Raw genomic sequence first — 25,200 nt, 5'->3', positions numbered from 1 at the left:
TGATTCTTGGATGCTGTCCAACCTGTTCTTTCACTCGATCTTTCTCTTAGTCGGATATAAGAGCTGGGAAATTGATCCTTTGTATGTGAGGGTTTTCCTCATTATGTTCTTTACTTATTCTGACTGTTAATCTTGGTCTCCTTCCTGTCGTAGACTTTACTCAAATATCTGAGGAGGCTTGGTTGTCTCCCATTAGAAGAAGGCAGAAGAGTTGCCTTGGGGCTCTGTGCGTGGCCAGGATTTGTCATCTGGCAGGGTTTGCTTTAAGATGGTGATCTTTATCCTTGAGCTCTGAATTCCAGGGAGCTTTGATCAGAGGCGCCAGTATTTCCAGATCCCACAGATCCCTGCGGAGAAGAATCTTCCTTTTACTTGTTTGTTTTGCCCAGGAGTATGTTGCCTAATTATAGGTATTCTAGTTGCAGCAGAAAACAGGATTGTTCACTGCTTGTTGTGCAGACAGTCCTTAGATTAGTTTTCCTGTTTTCAGGCCACTCTCTCCTGCCCTCTGTTGTACCTGCTGCCTCAGAGTCTGAAGCATTTCAGAGTTCCAGGCAGGTAGCTCCTCCTGCACAGAAGCATCCCCGAAGTATGGTCCAGGTGACAGCACCCTCTGCTCTGCCCTGGGTCACCATACTTCTTTCATCTGCTCTAATCAGTCTAGAAGTTTGTTGAAAAATACCTCACAGGGGTCAGCCCGGTGGTGTAATGGTTAAGTTTGCGCACTCTGCTTTGGTGGCCCGGGGTTCATGGGTTCGGACCTCGGGCAGACATACACACCACTCATCACGCCATGCTGTGGTGGTGACCCACGTACGAAATAGAGGAAGATTGGCACAGGTGTTAGCTCAGGGACAGTCTCCCTCACACACACCAAAAAAAGGTGAGAAAAATAACACCACAACTTCTCCCTGCCCAAATCTGTTTATCTATTTAAAATGTAAATATCATTTTACACATTTATTGACATTGTAATGTAGTCTTAAAACAAGGTAAACATTTGTGACTGGTTTACTGTCTGGAACTGGAAATCTGTTTACCTGTCCTCTGGTGTGAAGCACCTTCAACTCTTGGCTATTGTCCTGCACTTGGCTCTTCATCGGTCACCATCCATACTGCACATGCTGCACTCCTCCAGTTCATTTTCTATGCAGTAGCTGGAATGAAGTTTTCGGAACACACATCTGTCAAATTATATCACATCTTAGAGAAGGCATCTGAGCTGTAGCCCTTGAGAGATTGTGTTCTCCTGGAAACTGTCACTGCAACTATGGTCTGATATAGATATGATCACAGTGTCAGACAACCAGAGCCAGGCTGCTTGCAAGAGCCAGCCCCTGAGCAGGGCCTCTTCTCTCCGCAAGGCTTCAGGCCTGGTCTAGGCCTCTGAGTCACGGATCTAAAAATAAGTCACAGTGCTGTGAGCTAGCGGGGCCTCTGTGCACCTCTGGCTCTGGGGCTGGCCAGTGTTGAGCAGCAGTGAGTCCCCGTTCCAACACTGCGCCTGCTCCAGATGGCCCGGAGAGCCGACTCAGCTCCCAGAGGGACGAGGCTTCCGAGCTGCTCACAACCTGGCACTGGGCTTATCTCTAGGTTGTGAACGATCAGAACCCTCAGGCCTATTCTCTGCAAGTGTCTAAAGGACTTCTTGACAAAGCAAGAAATGCCAGGCCACCCCATACTTACCATGACCTCTCCCTGGATGTGTCCCTGGGTCGGATGCCTCTGTGTCTGGTTTCCAGACTCGGGATTTGCTCTACAGCTTTCATCAACCCAGGTCACGATTTATGCTCAAAACATACCTAGTGTCTGGGCCTGCTTAATTTTCTCTTCCAGTTGCTTCATGGTTTAAATCTGGGAATCCTGGAGTCTTCAGACTTCTATTGGACTGAGAGGGGCCACTCTCCTAGTGTGTGTCCCCGGCACAGTCAGAAGATAGCTGCTTTTTCTTTTCCCAGGAATGGAAAGAAGGTGTCAGCATGCTCATTTTTGCATTAGCCCAACTTGAACTTACCTTGTTCTCACTTAAGGAGGCAAAGAAGTATAGAACCAAATAGCACAAGTAATGTCTGTCACAGCCCACTACAAGAAAAGGACAGCCAGCTACAGATGACCTGGCAATGGTGAGCCCGCAGAGACTGTTGATGGAAAGGCTGGCGATACCCCAACAATTACTGGCATGAGCCCCAGGATGCCCTCTGGAGCAGGCTGACATCTTTTTACATTTGATCCCCTCCTCCCAGTGAACAAACTGGGTGTGTACACAGTCTTTAACCTTTCAAAAAGAAAGAGGAGATTAAAAAAACAGCAAATTAGGAATAGATGGGAATTTCCTTAATCTAATAAAAGATATTTACAAAAAATGCACAGCCAACATTACATGCAATGGTGAAGTAGTGAACTCTTTCCTCTTGGGACTGGTATGAACTGTCACCACTTACATTCAGCATTGTATGGGCCATCCTAGCTAGTGCAGTAAGGTATGAAAAAGAAATAAAAGTATAAAGATTGGGAAAAAGAGAAAAGTATCATTTTTAACATGACATGATGGGATATGTATAAAATCCAAACCTATCTACAAACTACTACAATTACTAAGTGAATTATCAACATATATAAAAATCACTTGTTTCTATATACAGGCAACAGTTAGAAAATGAAAAGTTGGGGGCTGGCCCTGTGGCCAAGTGGTTAAGTTAGCGCGCTCTGCTGCAGGCTGCCCAGTGTTTCGTTGGTTCGAATCCTGGGCGCGGACATGGCGCTGCTCATCAGACCACGCTGAGGCAGCGTCCCACATGCCGCAACTAGAAGGACCCACAGTGGAGAATATACAATTATGTACCGGGGTCTTTGGGGAGAAAAAGGAAAAAAATTAAAAAAGAAAAAAAAGGAAATGAAAAGTTAGGGGCCAGCCTGGTCGTGCAGCGGTTGAGTTCACGTGTTCTGCCTTGGCAGCCCAGGGTTCGCCGGTTCAGATCCCTACACACCTCTTGTCAAGCCATGCTGTGGCAGGTGTCCACATACATAGAGAAGATGGGCATGGATGTTAGCTCAGGGACAGTCTTCCTCAGCAAAAAGAGGAGGATTGGTGGCAGATATTAGCTCAGGGCTAATCTTCCTCAAAAAAAAAGAAAAGTTAAAACACTACCATTTATAATAGTACCCCACCAAAAAATTAAATACCTAGCAATCTTGTAAAAGATTTGCAAGACATCTACACTAAAAGCTACAGAATATTTCTGAGGAAAAAATAATCATATCTTGAAGACCTTGGACTAGGCAAAGAGAACACAAAAGGTGATAACCATAAAAGAGAAGGAAATATTGATAAACTGGCCTTCATTGAGATTAAAAGTTTGTTGGGGCCAGCCTGCTGGCATAGTAGTTAGGTTCGTGCGCTCTACTTCAGTGGCCCAGGGTGCACAGGTTTGGATCCCAGGTGCAGACCCACACACCACTCACCCAGCCACACTGTGGTGGTGTCCCACATACAAAATAGAGAAAAATTGGCACAGATGTTAGCTCAGGGCCCATCTTCCTTTAAAAAATTTTTAAAAATTCGTTTAACAAAAGACATCAGGGAATGAAAATTAGAGCCACAACCTGGGAGAAGATATTTGCATTATGTACGTCAAAGGGCTCATAATCCAGAGTATATAAAGAACTACAAATCAGTTTTAAAAAAAAAAATTTTAGATCTTGAACAGAGATAAGTGAGAGTATTCAAATATCTAGTAAACATATGAAAAACTTCTTGACACTTTGTCATCAAAAAAATGCAATTTAAAACCGCAAGGAGATACCATTCTGAGTGTGTTGACATGACAGTAAATCAACTCCTGTGACCTTATGAATGAGTGATGTCCACAGCTTCCTGCCCTCAACATCTCTACTCATCTCCTATAGACTCATGCTATGCTTTCCTTCATGGAGTCAATGCATCTCATGTTCGTTCTTCCTCTTTTCTTGCTGCCGTCTGCTTTTCCCAGCATTTTTGTCTTTTCCAAAGAATCCTGCCTTCTCATGATGTGCCCAAAGTAGGACAGCCTCAGTTTTACTATTTTTGCCTCCAGAAATAGTTCAGGCTTAATTTGCTCTAGGACCCACTTGTTCCTCTTTCTGGCAGTGCAGGGTATCCGCAGAGCTCTCCTCCAACACCATATTTCTAATGAATCACTTGTTTTCCTGTTAGCCTTCTTCACTGTCCAGCTTTTGCACCCGTACCTTGTAACTGAGAATACGAGGGTCTGGATAATCTTGGCCTTGGTCTCTAATGACACTTCCTTACACTTCATGATCTTTCCTAATTATTTCATTGCTGCCCTTCCAAGTCTTAGTCTTCTCTTGATTTCTCGACTGCAGTCTCCATTTAAATTTTGACTGAACCAAGGTAAACAAAATCTTTAACAATTTCAGCATCTTCATTATCTACATTAAAGTGTGATTTTTTTTTTTTTTGAGGAAGATTAGCCCTGAGCCAACTGCTGCCAATCCTTCTCTTTTTGCTGAGGAAGACTGGCCCAGAGCTAACATCCGTGACCATCTTCCTCTACTGTATATGTGGGACGCCTACCACAGCATGGCTTGCCAAGCGGTGCCATGTCCACACCCGGGATCCGAACCTGCAAACCCCGGGCCGCTGAAGCAGAACGTGAGCACTTAACTGCTGTGCCACAGGGCCGGCCCCAAAAGTGTGATTAATCTGTAGTCATGATTTTTGTCTGCTTGTTCAAATACAGCCCCACTTTGCACTTTCTTCTTTTGCTTTCATCAGAAGTTGTTTCAAGTCATTGGTGCTTTCTGCCAGTGAGATGGTGTCATCTACATATCTTAGGTTGTTGATATTTCTTCCACCAATTTTCACTCTTTCATCTGAGTCTTGCCCAGTTTTTCGTATGATATCTTCTACTTACAGATTAAACAGAGGGGGAGACAGAATGCACCCTTGTCTTACACCTTGGCCTGTAGGAAACCATTCTGTCCTGACAGGGGCTTCTTGTCCACAATACGGGTTACACATCAGGACAATAAAGTGCCAAGCCATGCCCATTTCTTTCAGAGCTGCCCATGGCTTTCCATGATCCACGCAGTCAGAGGCTTTACTGTCATCTAAAACATAGACTAATCTGAAATTTTTTGGAGCACTCCAGTAGCTGAAGAATAATTGCAGTTAGATCTCGTGTGCCTCTCCCTTTTTGAAATCCAGCTTGGCCATCAGGCATTTCTTGCTCCGTATAAAGTAAAAGCCTTTGTTGCAGCACCTTGAGTATCACTTTACTTGCATGGGAAATTAGATACCATTCCAGCCCCACAAAAGTTACCGGAGCTTTTTAAAAAAGATCATAACGTCAAGTGTCAGTGAGGAAAGGAAGAACTGGGACTTCTACGCTTGAATGGTGGAGGGTAACTTGGTGCAACCACTTTGGAAAACGAATGGGCCATATCTACGAAAGCTAAATATGTATATTTATGCCCCAGCAGTTTCACTGTCGGGTATATACCCAATAGAAGTGATTGGTTATGTCCGCCAAAAGATATGTGCAAGAACGTTCATACTAGTCATAATAGCCAAAACCTGGAAAGAACTCAAATGTCCAACAGTAGAATGAACAAATGGTGGTATATTTATCAATGAAATACAGTGAAAAAAATAAAAACTTACTCTCCACCACATGAATGAATCTCACAGACATCAGGATGAAGGGAAGAAGCCAGACACAAAACAGTTCATATTATATGATGCCATTTACATGAAACAAACTTAGGCAAAACTAATCGATGGTGATAGAGTGAAACAGCACAGTCATCCCTTGTCCCTTCGTGTGTGGAGGGGCTTGGTTCCAGGACTCCCTGCAGATACTCAAGTCCCTTAATTGGCCCTTCTTCTCCGCAGGTTCCACATTCGCAGATACAGAGAGCTGACTGTAGTTATCTTTGGGGGAGGCAGGGCCTGCTAAAGTATTTTATATCTTAATTGGAGTGGTGCATACGGTATGTATACATAAGTGAAAACTTGAAGTGTGCACTTAAGATTTGTGCACTTTATGTAAATTAAACGTCAATGTAAAAGATACATGGAAGGGGACCTTGAATTCTCTCCAGTGCTCTGCCTGTCTGATACCACACAGACCCCTGGAGGCCTTGCTAACTCACTCCGCTTCTGCTCTCCCCACCCCAGTGCTATGGAAACACATTTTTGTAGCAAACTCTCCAGTGACTTCCTCTTTCTCTTAAGGAGTTCCATCCGTCCCAGCCTGCCTCGTATGATCTAGTCCCTGGGGAAGTACCCTAGCCTTCCCTAAGTTCCTAAAATGAACCAAAGTCCCTCTTGCCTCAGGGCCTTTGCACAGGCAGTTCTTTTCACCTGGAAATCTCTTCCCCAACTAATTGCTTCTCACTCTTTAAATGTCAGTGTAAACATTACATTTTCAGGGATGCCTTCCATGACCTTCCAGAATGTGTTCAAGCCTCCTTGCCGTAGTCTTCTGGAACTCTACTCCACTCCACGGCGACATGTCCTCATTGTGCTTGCGTGTTTATGTTACCTTATCTTTGTCATTTTTGTTTATTCAAATCTGTCTTCCCCACCAAGCAAGTGTAAGGATCACTTTTGTCTTGTTTGCCACTCCATCCCCAGTACCTGGCACAGTGCCTGGCCCATAGTAGGTGCTCAGAAATTTGTTGACTAAATGAGGAAGTCACTTAGTGAACGCCTGCTGTTTGCTATATGCAGCACCAGTGCTGGAGATACAGTCAAGGATGAGATGAATATCATCCAAACTCACAGTCCAGAAGGAGCAAAACTTACAGTTTTGTGAGGGAAATACCATGACTGGGAAAGAACAGAGTTGCAGATTTCAGAGAAGGCTTCCTGGACGAGGAGGCCTATGAGATCATGCTTTCGAACAACTTAAAGAACCCCACAACCAGAGGTGCGTTCTTGGAGGGGGGCAAACTTCTGACAGCTTCTGGACTCATGGTTGTTTTGGATTTGCCTGTGACTGTGCCTGTGCAGATGTGGAATTTTGGGGGATCACAGGATTTTTGAGAAGTAATTTCATTTCTACTTACTGATCTGACAGAGTTTGTGTGAGGCGATGTTTTACTTTCAGGATTTCTCCATATATGTTTAAGGCTACCTGGCTCCCTTTCAATAAGCCCAATCCTCTTGGTGATTCTTGTAAGTGTTGGCTGGTAGGAAGCTCAAAGCTAAGGCAAGCCAAAGGTGGCTTTTAGTTTCATGAGCTCCCTCTTAGATTCTCATTGTTATGTCGGAACTGGATGGCGTAGCACAGACTCATTTGTTGCAGTGTAGAGTGATCATAGTTCATTATTTTGCACTTTAATAGCAATATTTCATGGTAGTGAAATCATTGTAGGTTAAGAGCCAAATTTTAGTTTATAAACTCAGCCTTTCTCCAAATAGTTCTAGTAACTAGGCTTAAAAATGTTATCTGATTCTGCCCAGCTTTGCCCCTAAATGGAAGGCATGAGTATTTGGCAGCCGTAAGGGTAAGGGTTAAGGTTAGGTATGACATTATTGGGGCAGTGAGAAGGCTAGGGGTCTGGGCCCTGAGTCCGTCTCTCACTCTGGAGCGAGTGGGGGAGAAACTACTCACACATACTGCCCTCTGACCCTGGTCGGAACACCTGCTTCCCCAAATTCCACATAGGAGGCAGCCAGCTGTCTGACGAAGGGGAGTCTGTTGCATATGGTCCTGCCATCCAACACCAACATCAAACATGCGTTGAGTATTCCAGATCTCTTTGGGAGGGAGTCCAGGCTCTGTGACCAGTCCCCAAGGTTACACAAGTCACCACTGACACCAGAAACTCAGCCAGTGGCAGGGTTACCGTTCCTGCTTACTAGCAATTAAAGACCCAATTGAGATGCCCCAACGGGACTGTAACTAGGGGCAACCACGTGTAAAATTCTCGGATTGGAGCCATATGGCAACTGCAGAGTTGCTGGGTTGGACTCTGACACTATGTGTTGAAGACATAAAGACTCAGCCCCTGTCGCCCTCCTTCCAGCTGTGCCCAGAGAGGGCGGACAGGCTGCGGGGTGGCAGTCTGTGAGTTACTCCCAGGCATCAGGACTGCTGCCAAGGACAGCCATTCCCATGGCCACAGTGCTCCTTTTGTTAGGGCTAATCAATCCTCTCTTGTTTCAGTGACAAGGAGTTGGGGTTATTACATTTTGATAACCGAAAGGAGAGTCTGCCCACACTTAGGAAAGGGGACAGAGTCCTGGTTTCTTCAACCAGACGGACCTGAGAAGGTCTCATGCCCCTCAATCTTGGCCCCCCGGTGGGTTTACAAATCTGAGGGGATGCTCATAAATTTAATTGTTCAGAACTCCAAGTGTTCAACTCCATACTCTTTACAAGTGTGTGATCGCAGACTCAGCTCTACAAACTGTCTTCTCACAATACTTGGAAGATGCATCTTGCCAGACCAAGACCACAGCATAAACCTTGTAAGTTAGGGTGGCACCTGTGGCCAGGTCCACATACCAGAACCTGAGGAGAGCAAGGTCTTGGCTCTCTGCCAGCTCTGGAAGGGACTGGAGCCGCCCCTGGCTTTCAGGACATCTTGACCTCAAGGCCGAAGCCCCTGTGGCTCCACCCACACCAGGACCTTGCTTCGTCCCCTCCCCAGCACCCACCCTTCCTTTCCCGGTCATAAGCCCTTGGACCCCTCACAGTCTGTGGGGCCTGGAAAATATCCCGTCCACAGTGCAGACCTTTGCAGCTAATAACTGATGGGCATAGACTCCAGGGTGGGCCCTAGCCCATCCAGCGGCTCCCTCTCCTCTCCTCCATCCCGCACATGCGTCCCGACACCTCTGCTTCACCAAGCCCTGCAGAGCCCTCAGGGAGTCTCCCGGCAGCTCCTTCTGCCTGGACCTTACTTGTACCCTAAGGTCGTACCAGGCATCTTGTCCTGGCTGCAGGGGAAAGGGCCTGGACTCCTGGGGTCCAGCCCACCCATCGGGGATCTCCCAGGCCCCTGGCCAGCCCCAGACCCTCAGAACAATCAAAGACAACCTGGGATCTTAGATGTGGAGGTGAGACAGAAGCAGATGGCTCTGCTTGGGAAAGCCCTCTTGGCCACAGCACAGCCATTTCCAGCAGGTGGAGGGTAGAGTGGAGAAAGGACAACGGGATGCTTAAATGGTTACACACAGGGGAAAAGGAGGGGTAATAAACAACTACCTCAGGGAAGCAATGTGGAGAGTGGGGGAGAAGTTTCCCCTTCAGCACATGACCCACGCCACCCTTACTCTCTCTTCTGCCTGGGCCACTCCACCCAAGCTAGACTGGACTGGCCTCGCCCCAGCCTCTCTCTCTACCCAGCAGACAGCCAGTTGCTCTGTGCCCAGAGCGTCTGGCCAGATCTTTCCAGACTGGCTCCCAAATCCTGTGGATTCTGGAATGCAGCTGCCCTTCCTGGGGCTCACAGCCCATCGTGCAGCTTTCACACCCTGCCCAAGGGAGACCAGTAAGGCAAAGTAGAAAAGTTACTCTCTCCAGACTCAACTCCCCTGCCCCTGCCCAGCCCCCCAAGCAAGAACATTTGGCTATGGAAACCACTTCCCTGAGGCTCTTCTTTCAGACAAACCCACCAAAGCTAACATGTAAAAGGCCAGCCTGGCTCTTACTGCCATGAAGAGTGCAGAGGCCAACAGTAATAACTTTGGCTGCTTAAGAAAATCAGTTCTTTAATCTCTTAGGAGCCCCTCTATGTGGGATGTTCATATTTTGTGGCCTTTCTGACGTTAGGAATGGGAAACCCTCATAAAAGCTGGCTGTAGCAAATCTTTTTTTTTCTCAGCCAGGGAAGACAGTTCATGCCAAGGTCAAGGTGCACCTCTGGCCCATCTCACCTATAGAGGGCTTTTCAGTCTCTGAGGAGCTCCCGAAACATCATTCTGCTCACTTCTCGTGGGCAACAACCTCCGAGGCTCTTATCCATCCCGCGGGATCTGGCTCCAACTCTACTTCCAGCCAGATACACGAGGGGCCCAGTGGATTCAGGCAGAGGCCCTGTGCCCTGGCCTGGGCCTTCTTGGCCTCCTAAGTGGCAAATTGAAGTACTGTCTGGAGGTCCCTGGGGCACCATCCCATCCCTGTGTGCTCCAATCATAGACCTCTCTGCAGAGCTGGAGGATCGCAGCTGAAGATGGGGGCTCCAGCAGGGCCCAGCCCCCAATCTCTATACCCTGTGGGCTCCATCCTCTTTTCTTGGTACTCTGATGTGAGGGAGCTTGGAATAAAGAGGTGAATGAAGTAACAAATGTCTCAGACCTGTGTGGTGGGTACATGGGTGTTTTTCCCCTCCTTCTCCATTCTGTGTGTTTGATGAATGAAAACAAATAGTTCAAACCTCCAGGAGGAGGTAAGTATGATAGCTGTGGATGTACTCACAGAGCAGGCTTGATATGTCCACCATACAAAATGTCCTCAGGTAAGCTTGAGAGGTCCAAGATAGCCTGGTGCTCAGAGCGCCACAGAGGCCACCAAAGGGGCCCCAACGTTGGCAGTATTCACACTGAGCTCAAATAAGAACTACGCATGTGGCTGAATGGGTCTCGGAAACCTCCTGGCCCTGGACTGAAGTTTATAGAAGGGGCCCGGATGGTGCCAGGCACGAGTGGTTTCCAGCACATTACTCCGGGGCCATGAGGTTTGGAGTGAAATGAGCAGCAGTGGTTGGGCACATGGTTCAGAGCCTGCCACATGGGGAGGGGACCTCTTTAAGTTCCCATTCTGTATTTACCAGGTGCGTCCAGGCATGGCCACTGGAGGCTTCTGGGGGCTGTAGTAGGAGCTAAAAGGACCTCCAAATTAGAGATGGGCTTGTCCTGAGACTGCAGGAGCCATAGTCGGCCCACTCAGAAGCCAGCTACTATGATCTCTGGTCCCTTTTCCAGCCTACATAGGTAAAATGACACCAGCACCCAGAGACACTTGCTCCAACCTAGCTGACCTCTTCCACCTCACATCCCTTCTCCCATAGCTTGGGTTCCACAGCCCATCCTGTTAGTAACACTCTTGCCCTTCTCTCTGTTATTCAACTCCCAAGCAAATCCTTGCTCTACCTTCTTCACTTACTGAAAGCTGCTGGGGCTAGTCACTCAAGGGGAAAGAGGGTTCTATCTGGATGAATGGTTATCAACCTGAAATAGGAACCTCAGTACAATTTGGAAATTCTACCACATTTCTCGTCAACTCACCTTTCTGCTTTCAGACCTTTTCCACTTTCCTCACGCCTCTGTCCCAAACCTCTCCTCACTCTTTGCTGCAGCCTGAAGTTAACCCATTGCCAAGCATTTTAGACCCCCTCCAGTCCTTTTCAGAACCTCTCAAGATGAACCACATTGTCTCTGTCCTGTATACCTACCCTCTTTTTGTCAACCGGATCCTCCTCTCGGACACTGAAACATGTTAAAGTCTCTTCCACCTTAAAAAACCAACCACCAAAAAAGCCCCCCTTCAATCTATACCCATCTTCAGCTCCTACCCACGGTTTCAATAACGACCTAAGCCCCAGTGACATCTCCAGCCCTCTCCTAAGCTCCAGACCCCCTTCCCCAACTGCCTACTTGGTGCTTCCTCTTTGATGTCAAGTTGACAATGGCACTCAGGCCTTCTTCCTATCTTCCACCCTTCCAAATGTGGTCTTCTTCAGAGGCTTCCCAACACTGTGTCACTACAACGGTGGCTCGTCCCCAAGGCCCAGGAGAGATTTAGGATTCCCTCCTCTTCTTGACCCTCCATATCTATTTCATCACTGACTTTATTCCCCATTGCCACTACTGTAGTCCGTGAGCGGCTTTCAAAGTGTGGGTCACATACCCACTGGTGTAGGAAGGTAACCTATTGGGGGAAAATATTAGAACTTCTATATATACTGTTTTTTAATCTTCTAAAATTCTTTTTGGGTATGTTTTATAATATAAATAGTATATTAGTAGTGTAGTGCATATATGTAATTTATAAATAAACTAGGTGATAGTCAAAACCTTTTTTTTTTTTTTCCGAGAAAGATTAGCCCTGAGCTAACTACTGCCAGTCCTCCTCTTTTTCCTGAGGAAGCCTGGCCCTGAGCTAACATCGTGCCCATCTTCCTCTACTTTATATGTGGGATGCCTACCACAGCATGGTGTGCCAAGCGGTGCCATGTCCACATCTGGGATCCGAACCGCCGAACCCTGGGCCGCCAAGAAGCGAACGTGTGAACTTAACCACTGCGCCACCGGGCCGGTCCCAAAAACTTTTTTTTTGATAGATGTTAAAGAACAGAAAATTTTAGAGGTCTATGTCAGAATCACCTTTTGCTTGGACAACCAAAATAGTCTTCTAACTGATTTCTACATCTATTCTCTTTTTAAACGCATTTGTTTATTTATTGTGGTAAAATATACATAAAATTTACCATTTCAACCATTTTTAAGTGTACAGTTTTGTGGCATTAAGTATATTCACGTTGTTGCACAACCATCACTTTTTCATCTTCCCAAACTGAAACTCTCTTCCTATTGAATACAAACCTCTCATGTTCCCCTCTCACCTGTCTCTGGCAACCACGATTCTACTTTCTGTCTCTGTGAATGTGAATACTCTAGGTCCTCATATAAGTAGAATTGTAGAATATTTGTCCTTTTGTGACTGGCTTAGTTCACTTAGCATAATGCCTTCACTGTTCACCCATTTGTAGCAGGTGTCAGAATTTCCTTCCTTTGTGAGGCTGAATAATATTCCATTGTATGGACATACCACATTTCGTTTATCCATTCATCCATGGATGGACACTTGGGTTGCTTTCTCCTTTTTAACTATTATGAATAATGTTATGAACATGCGCGTACCAACCTACATCCGCTCTTGCCTCCCCTCTGCAGTCTTTCTCCACAATGTAGCCCAAGTAATTCCTTTAAACACACAAGGATGGTAAAAATCACCCCTGCTTAAGTTTCATTAGTTTCCCAACGCTCTCACATTAAGATCTTCTCACCACCCTGGGTTCTTGAACAACACAGAGCCATTGAAGACACCTGCTGTTTCTTCTGCCTTAACGTCCTTTCCTCCCTGCTTCTCCAAATTTTTTTTTCTCCTCCTCCCCTTTAGGACCTCAACTCCCGCTCATTTCCTAGGCATGAATTCCCTGATCACCCTCCTCACCATGTCGGGGGACTTTCCCTCCCTCTTCCACTTTCTCCTCCTACCACTTGTCATAATTGGCACTATATCATCACGCATAGTTATGACATTTTATTGTGTTTCCACCACTAGAGAATAAACTCATGTGGGAGGGCATTACCGGCTCGCACAGTGCCTGTCAGGGCCTGGCATCCAGTAAGCACTCAATATTTCCATAATCAATTTTAATCATAAATCCACGAAGACGCAGCTGACCCCTCCCACCCGGGGGCCAAGCCGTAGTAGAGGAACGGGGTAGCCCTGCGGGCTCTGGCCGCCTGTCCTCAGCTCCCCGCGCAGCTGTCCCCTACGGAGGTCCTCGAGCCCTAACAAGGCAGCTTCAGGCCTCCCCCGCCTCACGCAGCTCGGCTCCCGCTCCGAGCCGGTCGCTCCGTGGCCACCCCGGCGTCCGCCTGGGGCGGGGGCGGGGCCGGCCAGGCGACGTCACTTCCGGTGTACACAGCCGGTCCCGGCGGTGCACTGGGGCCGGGGTGCGTCGCAGGTGAGGAGCGGGCGCGAGCGGGCGCTGCCTGGCCCGGGCGGGCGGGCTCGGCGGGTGGGCGGTGGGCGGTGGGCCGCGGCCGGGCCGAGCCGCTGGACGAGCTCGCCGGCGCCGCTGCGCTCGGGGCCGCAGGGCGGTGGGCTCCCGCCCCTTGCCCGTCCGCTGTGGAGGACGCCGGGCTCTGGGGGCGCTGGCCGGGCGGACGGAAGCCCGGAGGGGCCTCCTCCTCGTGCCCGGGACCCGGGGCGCGGAGGGGACCCTGCGGACGCGGACGGGAGGGGCGGGGGCCTCTCCCTCCGGCCGCCGGGGCCGTGGAGGTCGGGCTGGCGCCGGCACCCGCTCCCGGAAGCCCGCGGAGCCGTCCGTGGTGGCACGGCGGCCTGTGGGCGGCCGGGGTCCGCCTGGGGACGCGGCCCTCACGCCGCCCCGCGGCTGCCCGCCGGCCCCGCCGCGCCGGGCCGCCGGGGGACGCGGGTTTGCGGCCCTGCGGAGCTCGCTGGCGCAGAGGGGCCGGGGAGGCTCCGCGGGGACCCTCCGGATGGAGGATCCACGCCCGTGGGGCGAGCGCGGGGCCAGGGGTGTGTCTTCCTGCTCCCTGTGGTGCGAGGAAAGGAGCATGCCTGTTTGGCATGATAAGAATTTTGTTTATACTCCTTACAAAATTTCCCAGATAGACATTCAGCTTGGGGGGCCCGGATTTGAAAATAGCTTGTTCCCACCCCTCACCCCCATTGTAAAAGCAATTCATTCTCCTCTCCTCACATTCCAGACAGCACAAAAAGTATTGTGACGAGATACTTTTTAAAATGGCAATTATCTGCCAACCTACCACTCAGTGACAGCGGTTGCTGACATTTTGGTGATATCAATAAATACAGATTTGTATTATCACTTTTGTGGACTTCATAGTATGCCATTGTATACCATATTTAACCTAGCCCTGCAGATGAACTTGTAGATTGTTTCCAACTCGTCACAAGACAATTCTGCCAAAAGGATTTGTCAGATTGTTGTTTTAGGGTGAATTTACAAATGAGGTCAAAGGTAACATTTATTTTTAAAATACAGTAGTATTTTTTCCTTTGTTGACATGTTTGAAAATTTTTTCTCCATTCCAATGTTATAAAAAATTCCATCCATGTTGCTCATTTCATGGTTTTATTTTTTTACTTTTAGCTATTTAATCTACTTATAACTTAGTTTTGGTTTAAGATATGAAATATTTTCCAAATGGTTAGTTGTCCCAATTTTGTTGAATAAACTGTAACTGCCGTTTTATCGGATTTTAGACTTAAAGTTCTAAGTGTGTGTTTGTAAAGGACTACTTACAAATTTGATATTTAGATTTTTTGTATGCCGTTTGTAAATTCCATTCACAGTATCGTTTTTTTAAATCATTTTCCTTTACAAGTCCAGGAAATATTTCGTGTTTGAGATTTCTTTTTCTTCTTATCTTTTAAAGTAAAGAGTTTATTGCTGTTTCATTTGTTTCCTTGCTGACAAGATAACAAACTCCATATGAAGAGTTCAGGTTTGTTGTGGCAACTTTTCAGTCTGGCATTTGAGATTCTAATCTTCCTCTATTTTTGCACACGAATACGTAGGTTAGCATTGGAGACCAAGATAGAAAAGTTCTCAGATTCCCTTGGCAAGCTTGGATTTTTCAATCTAAAATTATCTCTGGATTTTTGGAAGACAACGTGTTTTCAGCATCCTTTAAAAAAAATTTTAAACAAGTTGCACATGATTCTGCTGAAAATTTTACTAGGTGTTTAATCTGTTGAAAACCTGCAGCCTAATACAATACACCAGAAGCTTTATGTCAAGTGGGCCTTGCAAGTCTATAGGAAAATAATTTGTACCTGAGAGTAGGCCGGGGCATCATATGGGTTGAATGTCCACTCTCTCTGTTTTCCTTCTGTGACCTTGTCCTTAGTGAAAAATGATGACCTTCCTAGATGAACAAAGGATGTTGGTTTGAATAAGGAATTGCTTTATTTTGGAGTCAAAGTGGGATGCCATTTTCTCTTAATGTAAGTGCACAGAGAGCCTGAATGTATCAGGGGTTGTGCTCCAAATGTGTTTGTCTCTACTGAAACTGTCCTCTCTAGGGTGCCCTGATTGATAGCTGCAGTGGCTGCTGCTTACTCATTGACCTTGACCGTAAATATTTGGCCTGGTGAGCCACACTTTCTTGCTGTTGTGAATCTCCTCTTGGTTCGCCTTCTTGGCTTGGAGTTATTGTGGTCATTTTCTTAGCTTTGTGACTGTACTTTTTCATTGTCTTTGCTGCTTCTCTTCTTCCCACGTCTGCCTGGGAGCATTTTCTAAGTCCTAGCTTCATGTCTCTACCCCTTTCCCCCAATACATGCTCCTTCTCACTCATCCAGTATGTGACTTCCAGGCAGAGGACCACTTCACCCCTTCATTCTGCCTCCACTCAGTGACCCCAATGCAGACTTTGCCGCAAGTCATTTTTTTATCTCCCTCTAACTGACCTCTGGACATGTTCCTAAGGCCATACTTTCTCCAGGTGATGGATCCCTTCATTGCTTCCCAAGGTGGCTTGTCATTCATGCCTCTACAGTTCTTACCAGCTGACATATCACATCTTATCTTCCTTCTTGGTTCAAGCTGTATTTGCCATTTGCTTTCCATCTGTACAGCTTGATTTAAACTCTGTACCTTTCTCTGAGGGACTTCAGACATAGTCAGGTCCCACCCCACATGAGAAAGATGGCACCCAATGAATTTAGTCAGCTTACATTTGTGGAGTACTCACAGTATGGGCCAGTTACTATACTGGAAAATTGGAATATAGAGCTGAAAGGCACAGCCTGGGGAAGAAAGCCAAATAAGCATTTGCCGTAAAGTAGCGTAAATGCTTAGAAGAGGGAGACACATAATAAACTCTGCCAGGTTTCAGAGGTTCACTGCTGTTTTCTCCAGGGCCTGGATCACAGTGTTCTGGGAGCAGTTAAGAATTTGATGAATGAATGAATCAGGGATCATCTGAGAGTGAAATCAGAGTAAATGTTGTGCAAGTCAGCTATCTATAGAAGAGATATAAGCCAAGAGACATTTTATAAATGTAATTTGGAGAATTTCAGGGAAAACTTTTAAGTTCAATTGAACTGACCCAGCTATAACCCCAGGAAGGCATGATTGGAATGTGTTTGTAGCCAGAATGTTTAAACTTAATTTCGTATCATCAGGAGAAAGATTGCATTTCTAGAAGGAAAGGGTTGGAATGGTGTCTGTGGAAATTGGAGTGGTGGGTCCAAGAGAGGAATTGGAAGCAGTGGCTGTAGCGCTGTCTGGGGGCCCTGAGTGGAGGAGCTGTGTGCAGTCCTCCACTGGCCTCTGCCCTACCACACAGATGGCTGCATCTCTGTTGATGCCTCTAGCCGAGAGAATCTTTCTCTTCCTTGGCTTTCGTGCTCCTGATACCTTCTAATTAGAGCATGGCTTCACATGGAGATTTCCTGTCCAGGAAGGAATGTGAGTGGTTGAGATCTCTGCATCCAGATTGCTTTGGTCAGATCCCGGTCTTCGGATGCTGGCTAATCTCTCCATTTCCCCATCTGTAGATTGGGGATAATGGTAGCACCTTCCTCTCTGCTGCCTGGCCCCTGGCTCAGTAAGTGTTTGCTTTCATCAGGAGAGCTATAAACTTAGTAACTGGCCTTCTGGTTAATACATCAATCATCTTTGAGCTTAGGTAGCTTGAATCAGTCCCCCTGAACCTGCTTGCTCCTGGGTGCACTGACAAAACTGCGAACCAGAAGGTGAGAAGTCATGACAGATGGGCTCTTCCCAAACTGCGTGTCCAGAGAATCCAGTTGCGGTTATCAGGGAAGACTTCCTGGAGAATGCCATGCCTGAGCTGCGTACTGTGTGAAAAAGTGAGTCCAGCACCACATAAGGGGGAGAGGACTTTTTTTTTTTTTTTTGAGGAAGATTAGCCCTGAGTTAACTGCTGCCAATCCTCCTCTTTTTGCTGAGGAAGACTGGCCCTGAGCTAACATCCGTGCCTGTCTTCCTCTACTTTATATGTGGGACGCCTACCACAGCATGGCTTGCCAAGCGGTGCCATGTCCCCACCCGGGATCCGAACCGGTGAACCCCGGGCTGCCAAAGCAGAATGTGTGCACTTAACCACTGCGCCACCCGGCCGGCCCCCCGCGGGGAGAGGACTTTTAAGCAGGGCAATGACAAGTACAGAGGTATAGAGATAAGCAAGCATGAGGTGTATGAGCTGCAGGGGATTTAGGGTAAAGGATGGACAGGTATGAATGAGGGAGTAGAGAGAAATGAGATGGGAGAGGAAAGTGGGGCCAGCTCTTCAAGAGATAATAATATCTGATGGGCACTAATAGTGTGTTAGGTGTTATGTCAATCCCTTAGACTCACTGGGCTAGCAGGGTTTGGTGCTAAGTGCTGTATGCATATTACCTGGTTTGGTCCTCACGACAACCCTATGATGTAGGTACTTAGTGTTACAGGAGAAGTGACATGTCAAATGTCACCTCGAAGGTCTCTCTGCCTCTTGGTTCAGCCTGCAGACTGCTGCAAGGCCACCCCTCCATGTCTTTTGTACATTTAAAAGCCTTTTGTGACTCCTATTTCCTGATGAAATCCAAGCCCACCAGGATCCTCTGACTTCATGATACCATCCAGGGTTAAAATGTGAAAATATATGTATCTTAGAATTGAATAAAAACAGCATGGTGCAGATATGCATCAGGCTCAGAGAAATATCATTCAGTGAAAAAGGCGAAATGCAGAACAACGTGTATATGTGCCCATTTGTGTAAGAAAGAAACAGAGAGAGAGACACGTGAAATAGGTTTCTAAGTGCAGAAAAAATTTCTGGAATGACAGAAAAGAAACAATGGTTGCCTTTGGGATGAGACCTCAGAAATCTAGGCTGTTAGAGTGACCTACCTTTTTCTTGCATGCTCTTTTGTACGGTATGAATTTTTTTCACTGTATGTGTATTTTCAACTAAAAATTAATAAAGCTAGGGTCCGGCTCCATGGCTGAGTGGTTGAGTTCATGCGCTGCACCTTGGCAGCTCAGCGTTTCCCTGGTTCAGATCCTGGGCATGGACCTAGCACTGCTCATCAAGCCGTGCTGAGGCTGCATCCCACAAAGCAGAGCCAGAAGGACGTACGACTAGAATATACAACTACGTACTGGGGGCTTTTGGGAGAAGAAGAAGGAAAAAAAAGGTTAGCAATAGATATTAGCTCAGGGCCAATCTTTAAAAATAAAAAAAATTTAAATGTCTGCTGTGTCCAAAGCAGTCATTTATAGAGAGGGAGTGTCCTATAGAGGTCAGTAGCAAGGGCTGTATCCACACTGCTTGGGTTCAAGTCCTGCCTCTGCCACTTACTAGTCACTAGCCTCTAAGTCACATAACCTCTCTTTCCCACAGTTTACCCTTTCTGAGGATGGGAGCCCTCCTGGGGTTATAGTGAGGCTTAAATGAGTTACTGTTTGTGAAGTGCTCAGAACAGTTCCTGACAGGTGTGGTTTCTTCATGGTGATGGTGGTGGTGTGGCCCTGTACTGTGCCCTGTGGTGAATGTGAAGATAGATCCAGCCTCTGCTTACTACTCACATGGAAAGGGAAAGCATACAAAGCTGGTGACGAGCAATGACAGCGGAGGCTGCAGGAGCTCAGGAAAGGCTCCTTGGGAACTGAAGGGGCACAAGATGTTTTCATCAAAACAGTGGGTCTTTCTTTTTTTTTTTTTGAGGAAGATTAGCCCTGAGCTAACATCTGCCGCCAGTCCTCCTCTTTTTGCTGAGGAAGACTGGCCCTGAGCTAACATCCATGCCCATCTTCCTCTACTTTATATGTGGGACGCCTACCACAGCATGGCTTGCCAAGTGGTGCCACATCTGCACCTGGGATCCGAACTGGCGAACCCCAGGCCACTGAAGCAGAACATGCAAACTTAACCACTCTGCCACTGGGCTAGCCCCAGAAACAGTGGATCTTAAATATGGGTAATTTCTAGAAAAAGTGAAAGGAGGGAAGGCACAAAGGGACTTGTTCCAAGGGTGTTTTGTGTCCCAGATGGATTGAGGCAGAGAAATGAGACAGGAAAGCCTTGAGGGAGCCTGAAATTGGGATATGTCATGTGATGGCAGGTCATCATTATATGGCAGAGTTTTTCTTAGCATATATAAAATAATAATGATATGATTTATAAATGATGACATCTTAGGTTTGATGAAATCTGGTAGCTCTGCCTTGATCTTGAAATGGCTGCAAGGTGTTCCTATATAATTGATTTAATGAACTCCTTAATGCAGGACATGTGGGTTACTTCCAGGTTGATGCTTGTAGACAGTGCTGCCAGTGAGTGTCCTTGTTACAGGCCTCTACATTTACTGAGTCTGTTTCCAGGATTCATTCCTAGATGGTATCGCTTTGTTTTTTTAAGCCATTTTGACTATGTTCCTCATGTCTGGGCCACTGTCAGATGTGTGCTTTTTCAAATTGGTAGTTGCAAAGAATCATAATGGGAAAGTTTTTGTGGAATTAGAGCTGGATATTACCTGAAAAAAAATCTAATTTTCTTATTAAAAATGATTTTTGGGGGAGGCGGCCAACCCTTTGGCCTAGTAGTTAAGTTCAGGGCACTCCACTTCAGTGGCCCAGGTTTGGTTCCTGGGCTCAGACCTACACCACTCCTCCATCAGTGGCCATGCTGTGGCAGTGACTCACATAGAAAAAGAGGAAGATTGGCAATGGATGTTAGCTCAGGCAGTCCTCCTCAGGAAAAAAAGAAAGATTTTGGGATTAGGTGCTAGCGTGACTGGGAAATCTGGGAATACCTGAGTCTTCCCCAACCCCAGCCCCAGGTCCCAGGGGTGGATGCGTGTACCTGAGAACAAGGCAGAGGAAAGCTGGCTGGGCTCTGAGGCTTGAGTGCTGCAGGCTCTGATAACCTAGGCAGGGAGAGACGAAAGTGGTCCCTCTCACCAGCTCACCAGGAAGGTCTTGCCCCTGGGTCTCAAGGTAAGAAGGAATGCGGCCACATCCTTTTTGCTTCATTAACTTTGTAATGTGCTTTATAATGCGAAGTGGTCCCCCTCCTCAGCCTGGTCCTGGCTCCTCTTCTGGCTTGGGGCTGAAAGAAGAGGGAGTGGCGGGCAGGGAGTGGTGGGCCGGGAAGTGGGAGGAGCCCCACCGCCTTCCCCTCTGGAGGACACAGGGCAGCACTCCTTTTACTTTGTTGCCAGGACTTTGGAAGTTGGGGCCAGAGCTGCAGGAAAGTAAGTAATATATTTGAAAGTCGTAACTGTGTGGTATTGGGGTGGGGGGGGGGGGGCTTTTGGTTTTTTATTAATAGTAGGCCAGAATGAAGAATTTCAGTAGAAGATAGAATGCTGCCCTCTGACTAGTCTCTGGTCTCTCTCAGAGCAGTAACTTCCATGTGCTGAGTGAGACTCAGGGCGTGCTGAGGGCTGTGCTTTGTGGATGTAATCCTCACCACAGTTCTGAGGAAACTGAGGCACAAGAGCTCAGGTAACTTGCCCAAGGTCAGAGAGTTAGTAAGGCCATTCATTCAACTGATAATTACTGAGAGCAGCAGTTCATATCTAGGTCAGTCTGATCCCAAACCCATGCCCATCACTGCTGCACTTTAGCAGTGCGTGTTTCCATGAAGTCTCTTCGAATTGGAACATCTTACCTACAAGGTTAAGAGCATGAACACTTTTTTCCTTTTTTGCTCATTAGGCTGTAAGCTTGAGAGCAGGAGTTGTGTCTGTCTCATTCACCGCTACATCCCCAGTGCCTGGAGCAATGCCATGAGCATAGTAGGACCTCAGCAAATGCTTGAGTATGTTAAGGCTCTTGGCCTAGATAAGTGGCAAAGCCTGGAAACCAGTCTGGTAGGGAGCCACTGCTCTCTGGGGCTATCTTCCCTGCTGGGGAAGGAGGAGGGGAGTTTCCTTGGATGTCCTCTTTGCTAAATATTTGACCTGCTGGAATGTTTATGGGGGAAAAAAGGGCTTCCCAGCTGAGTCTCCGACTTGCTGTTCTTTTTGGGAGATAGGAAGGCTTACTGGGTGTGGAAAATTGGAGTTAGCATTCCCAGCCTGGGGGAGGGAGCTGCTGTAATTATCCATTGATAAAATTTTTCATGGGTGCCTTAAATGTTCAGAAATGTTCCTGATCTGAAGTGTATGTATCAAAAGTTTATATAATTCTTCTTTGTAGTAAGAGAAATAATTTCCAAATTACAGTTCGATTTACCTATGTGTATATAAGCTTCTTGATAAATACTTGTTTTTCCCCGTTTGAAGTTAATTTTGGATAAGTTCCACAATGGAAGTTGTTAAGAATGAGTAGCACTATAGAATTTTGTTTTCTTAAATAACTTTCTAGTGGATACATTAATTTTTAGTGGTTCAACTTGCTTTTAGAAGTTTGGAAACTTTGGATAACTGGGCCGAAGCTAGGCTTAAACAGAGCTGAGCGTATCAAGGCCTTTTCACACTGTAACACTGTAATAAAAATAAACCGCAGGTTTTTAATAGATGTAAGTTTTTTTGAAAATTTTTAACAAATTGGATTTGAAAAAGTTACATCAGTGTTTTGTGGTTTTAAAAAATGATCTGCTTTAAAGTAAGTTATTCCTATTCCTTGATTTACACTTGAAGACTATTTTATTTTTATTTTTATTTTTTGTGAGGAAGATCAGCCCTGAGCTAACATTCATTCCCAGTTTTCCACTATTTTGTATATGGGATGCCGCCACAGCATGGATTGATGAGTAGTACATAGGTTCCCGCCCAGGATCCAAACCCATGGACCCCAGGCCTCCAAAGAGAACACGTGAACTTAACCACCAGGCCACCGGGCCAGCCCCATAAGACCATTTTAATTTATAGGTAAAAACTTTATTTTACCTGAGGAAACTTTCAAAAGTTTAAGAACCAACTTTATTCACCCTTTGGTGATGTGTGGTGGTAGTTTGGAGATAAACCTTTTCTTGGCAAAGCTTGCCCTCTTTTTTATTTTTCTTCCTTTGAAGATTTCTGTTTAATGAAGATTTTTTTTGGCTCAGAGTGTTCCTCTGTTAAAATTCTTTCAAAAGTTCTAATACTTGTTTTAATGGCAGCAGGATTTGAGAGTCTTTTGACTTCTTAAGAAGACTAAATATGAGTCTCAGAATATAGTAAGTTGAATTATTTCTAGAAAATCAGACAGATAGGTAGGCCTGTCCTCACCAGGACGAAGTAATAGTAGATTTTTTTTCATTAAATGTTCACCATTTTTCTTCGTGTGAAACTGAATATATGGTGATTACCATTCATTTCATTTACCTTTCTCTTTATTTATGTAGTGACTATTTAAGAAATAAACTACTCTTGATCTTCCTCTTTCTCCCCCCCAGATTACCCTCAGTTTAAACAAAATTAAACCTTGGCCTTCTTTTATTTGACTGTTTAACATTTTTGGCCTATTTTTTTTTTTAACCTGTTATTTTGAAAAACTTTCAACTCTGTTGACTTTGTGGTGAGAAAACTTTTTTCTTCCACTTAAATAAAATTATTAGTTTGTAGATTATCAAATATAAAAGCTCTCCAGATGTGCTAATGATAACTTGCTTTCTTTTTGTAGAAGAATGTCCTGTTTTGTGGCAATGACTTGCAGAGCAGGTGTCAGCACAAGAGGCCTCAGGAGGAACATGTGGAGGCGGTTTCTTCTCCCATTAGACCAGAAGCTCCTTGACAGCAGGCACTGTTAGCTTCTCCTCCCTGGGTGTCTAGAGCATTCAGGCACAGCTCACAGGTTGACCCATGTTGGTGGGGTAGGGGTGCAGAAGCATCTTTATTTTAACTACGATAGATTCTAGTGTTGGTTAGAATTTTTATTTAGTAGGCTTTTTTTTTATGAAAACTTGAGTTTTCACAGCTTGGTGTAGGGTAACATGGGCTTCAGATTGTGCTAACTGATCAGCTATTTAGTAACTTTTTGTTTTAACAGCAGTTTTAGTAGCCGCTTACTGTCTAGAAGAAAAATAGTTTAATCTTGGCCTTCTGAAAACTTTTTCATTGACATTTTTTACTCTGATAAGACTTTAATGTTTCGGAAGTTTTTGCATGATTCTTAAAATTAACATGCTTTAGTATTAACTTCTTGGAGGCTAGAGTCCAGTTTTGCTCATATTTTTTGGAGGGGCCAGTCTCCCGGGCACAGAAATATTCTGGGCTTGGTGGACCCAGAAGTGTCACTTCCTTTCTTCTGGCTTTGGCTCTCCATGAGTGCCTTTCCGTTTTGATGTTTTAATGATACCCTCCCTGCTCAGTGATTTGTGTTCAGGAAGCTAGGCAGTGATTACTTTTGTTTCTGCTTTGTGAACTTCCTCCTCCACTTCCTATTTTTACCAAGCAACTACAGGAAATGAGGCTGCTTCTGGCTGGCTGCTGCTCAGCTCTGATTTTAGGGGGTAGAGGACAAGGCCTTAGGGCCTGAGCCATTTAAAGCATTTTCCACCTTTGTCTTTTCACTGCCGCCTTCCTGTAGGAGTCATAGGAGCACAGTTTTGTGATTGGGTTGAGATGACGACAAGTCCTCCTCAGCCTAGAGGTGGGGGGTGCTGCTCAGCTAGAAGGCAATGGTTTTGTGAAGTAGGTGAGGAGTTTTCAACAATAACAGTAGGGTTGAGGCGTCACGGCCCTGGGGCCCAGTGGCTGTCATGGGTGAACGGTTTGGCAGGAGCACAAGGTGTGTTGAAGGGACCTGTTGCAAGTAAGGCTGGCAAAGTGGATTCTGGTTACTTTGTGGGGCCTTAACTGGCAGGCCCAGAGTGAACTGAGGGGCCCTGCTGCTCTCCCAGATCTTTGACCAGGGCCTTAGCCTCTGTGGCACTCCTTCCTCAGAACTCATGGCATTGTTTTCTAAACCACTTATTTAGCCTTTACCCACCTCTTTTCCTGGGATACCTCTTACTGTCTTATGGACGGTAGCTTAATTTGTGGGGCAAGTTTGTATCTTCTTCCTAGAAAGAAGTAACTTTTTATACATTAGGTAACTTGAATGTGGAAGGAGGCAAAGCATTTGTTTAGCAGTTTCTTAATAGCAGCACTCTTGACCTTTTGGGTGGCTAATTCTTTGTCTTTGTGTGAACAGGCGGGCTGTCCTGTGCATTGTAGGATATTTAGCAGCATTTCTGGCCTCTGCCTGATAGCACTCCCCCAGTTGTGACAACCCAGAAATGTTTCCAGACATTGCCAAATGTCCGCTCTGTGTGTGTGTGTGTAGCATTTGTGTTAAAGGATTGAAACCTGAGTTACTAATTTTATGAAATGGAATAAAATAGAATGTTTGGTTCTTTGGGATTGGAGCCATTTGTTAGTTTCTGTTCCAGTATTTGACATTCTCATACATTTTTAGTTTGCTACTTGGATTTGCTATTGTAAAACAGCCAACTTTGAAGTATACTTTCTATGTGCTTTCATTGAA

At 46.1% G+C, this 25,200-nt stretch overlaps 2 protein-coding genes across 4 annotated transcripts in view; one reads left to right on the top strand and one right to left on the bottom strand.

Annotated features, from left to right (window-relative positions):
• Positions 1-13,545: 13,545 nt before the first annotated feature.
• Positions 13,546-14,325, bottom strand: LOC124250406 (proline-rich protein 2-like). The gene has a single exon (XM_046682202.1). The coding sequence runs from the start codon at positions 14,323-14,325 to the stop codon at positions 13,546-13,548; it is 780 nt and encodes a 259-aa protein (XP_046538158.1).
• Positions 13,625-25,200, top strand: part of GARRE1 (granule associated Rac and RHOG effector 1) — a 75,780-nt gene continuing 64,204 nt past the window's right edge. Inside the window, exon 1 of one of the 3 annotated variants that reach the window (XM_046680455.1) lies at positions 13,625-13,707. The gene's annotated coding sequence lies outside the window, so the exon portion shown is untranslated. Of the gene's footprint in view, positions 13,708-17,489; positions 17,613-20,971; positions 21,000-25,200 lie in introns of those variants that run through there. The other 2 variants (XM_046680454.1, XM_046680456.1) reach the window with 2 other exon arrangements.

The sequence above is a fragment of the Equus quagga genome, chromosome 13, assembly GCF_021613505.1.
Source record: "Equus quagga isolate Etosha38 chromosome 13, UCLA_HA_Equagga_1.0, whole genome shotgun sequence".
NCBI classification, from domain to species: Eukaryota; Metazoa; Chordata; class Mammalia; order Perissodactyla; family Equidae; genus Equus; species Equus quagga.
Note: the sequence above shows the minus strand (reverse complement) of the source record. Positions and strands in the feature narration are given on the sequence as shown.

Excerpts from the sequence above, each read along its gene's own strand:
- LOC124250406 (XM_046682202.1), bottom strand. The coding sequence starts at position 14,325 with ATGCTCCTTTCCTCGCACCACAGGGAGCAGGAAGACACACCCCTGGCC.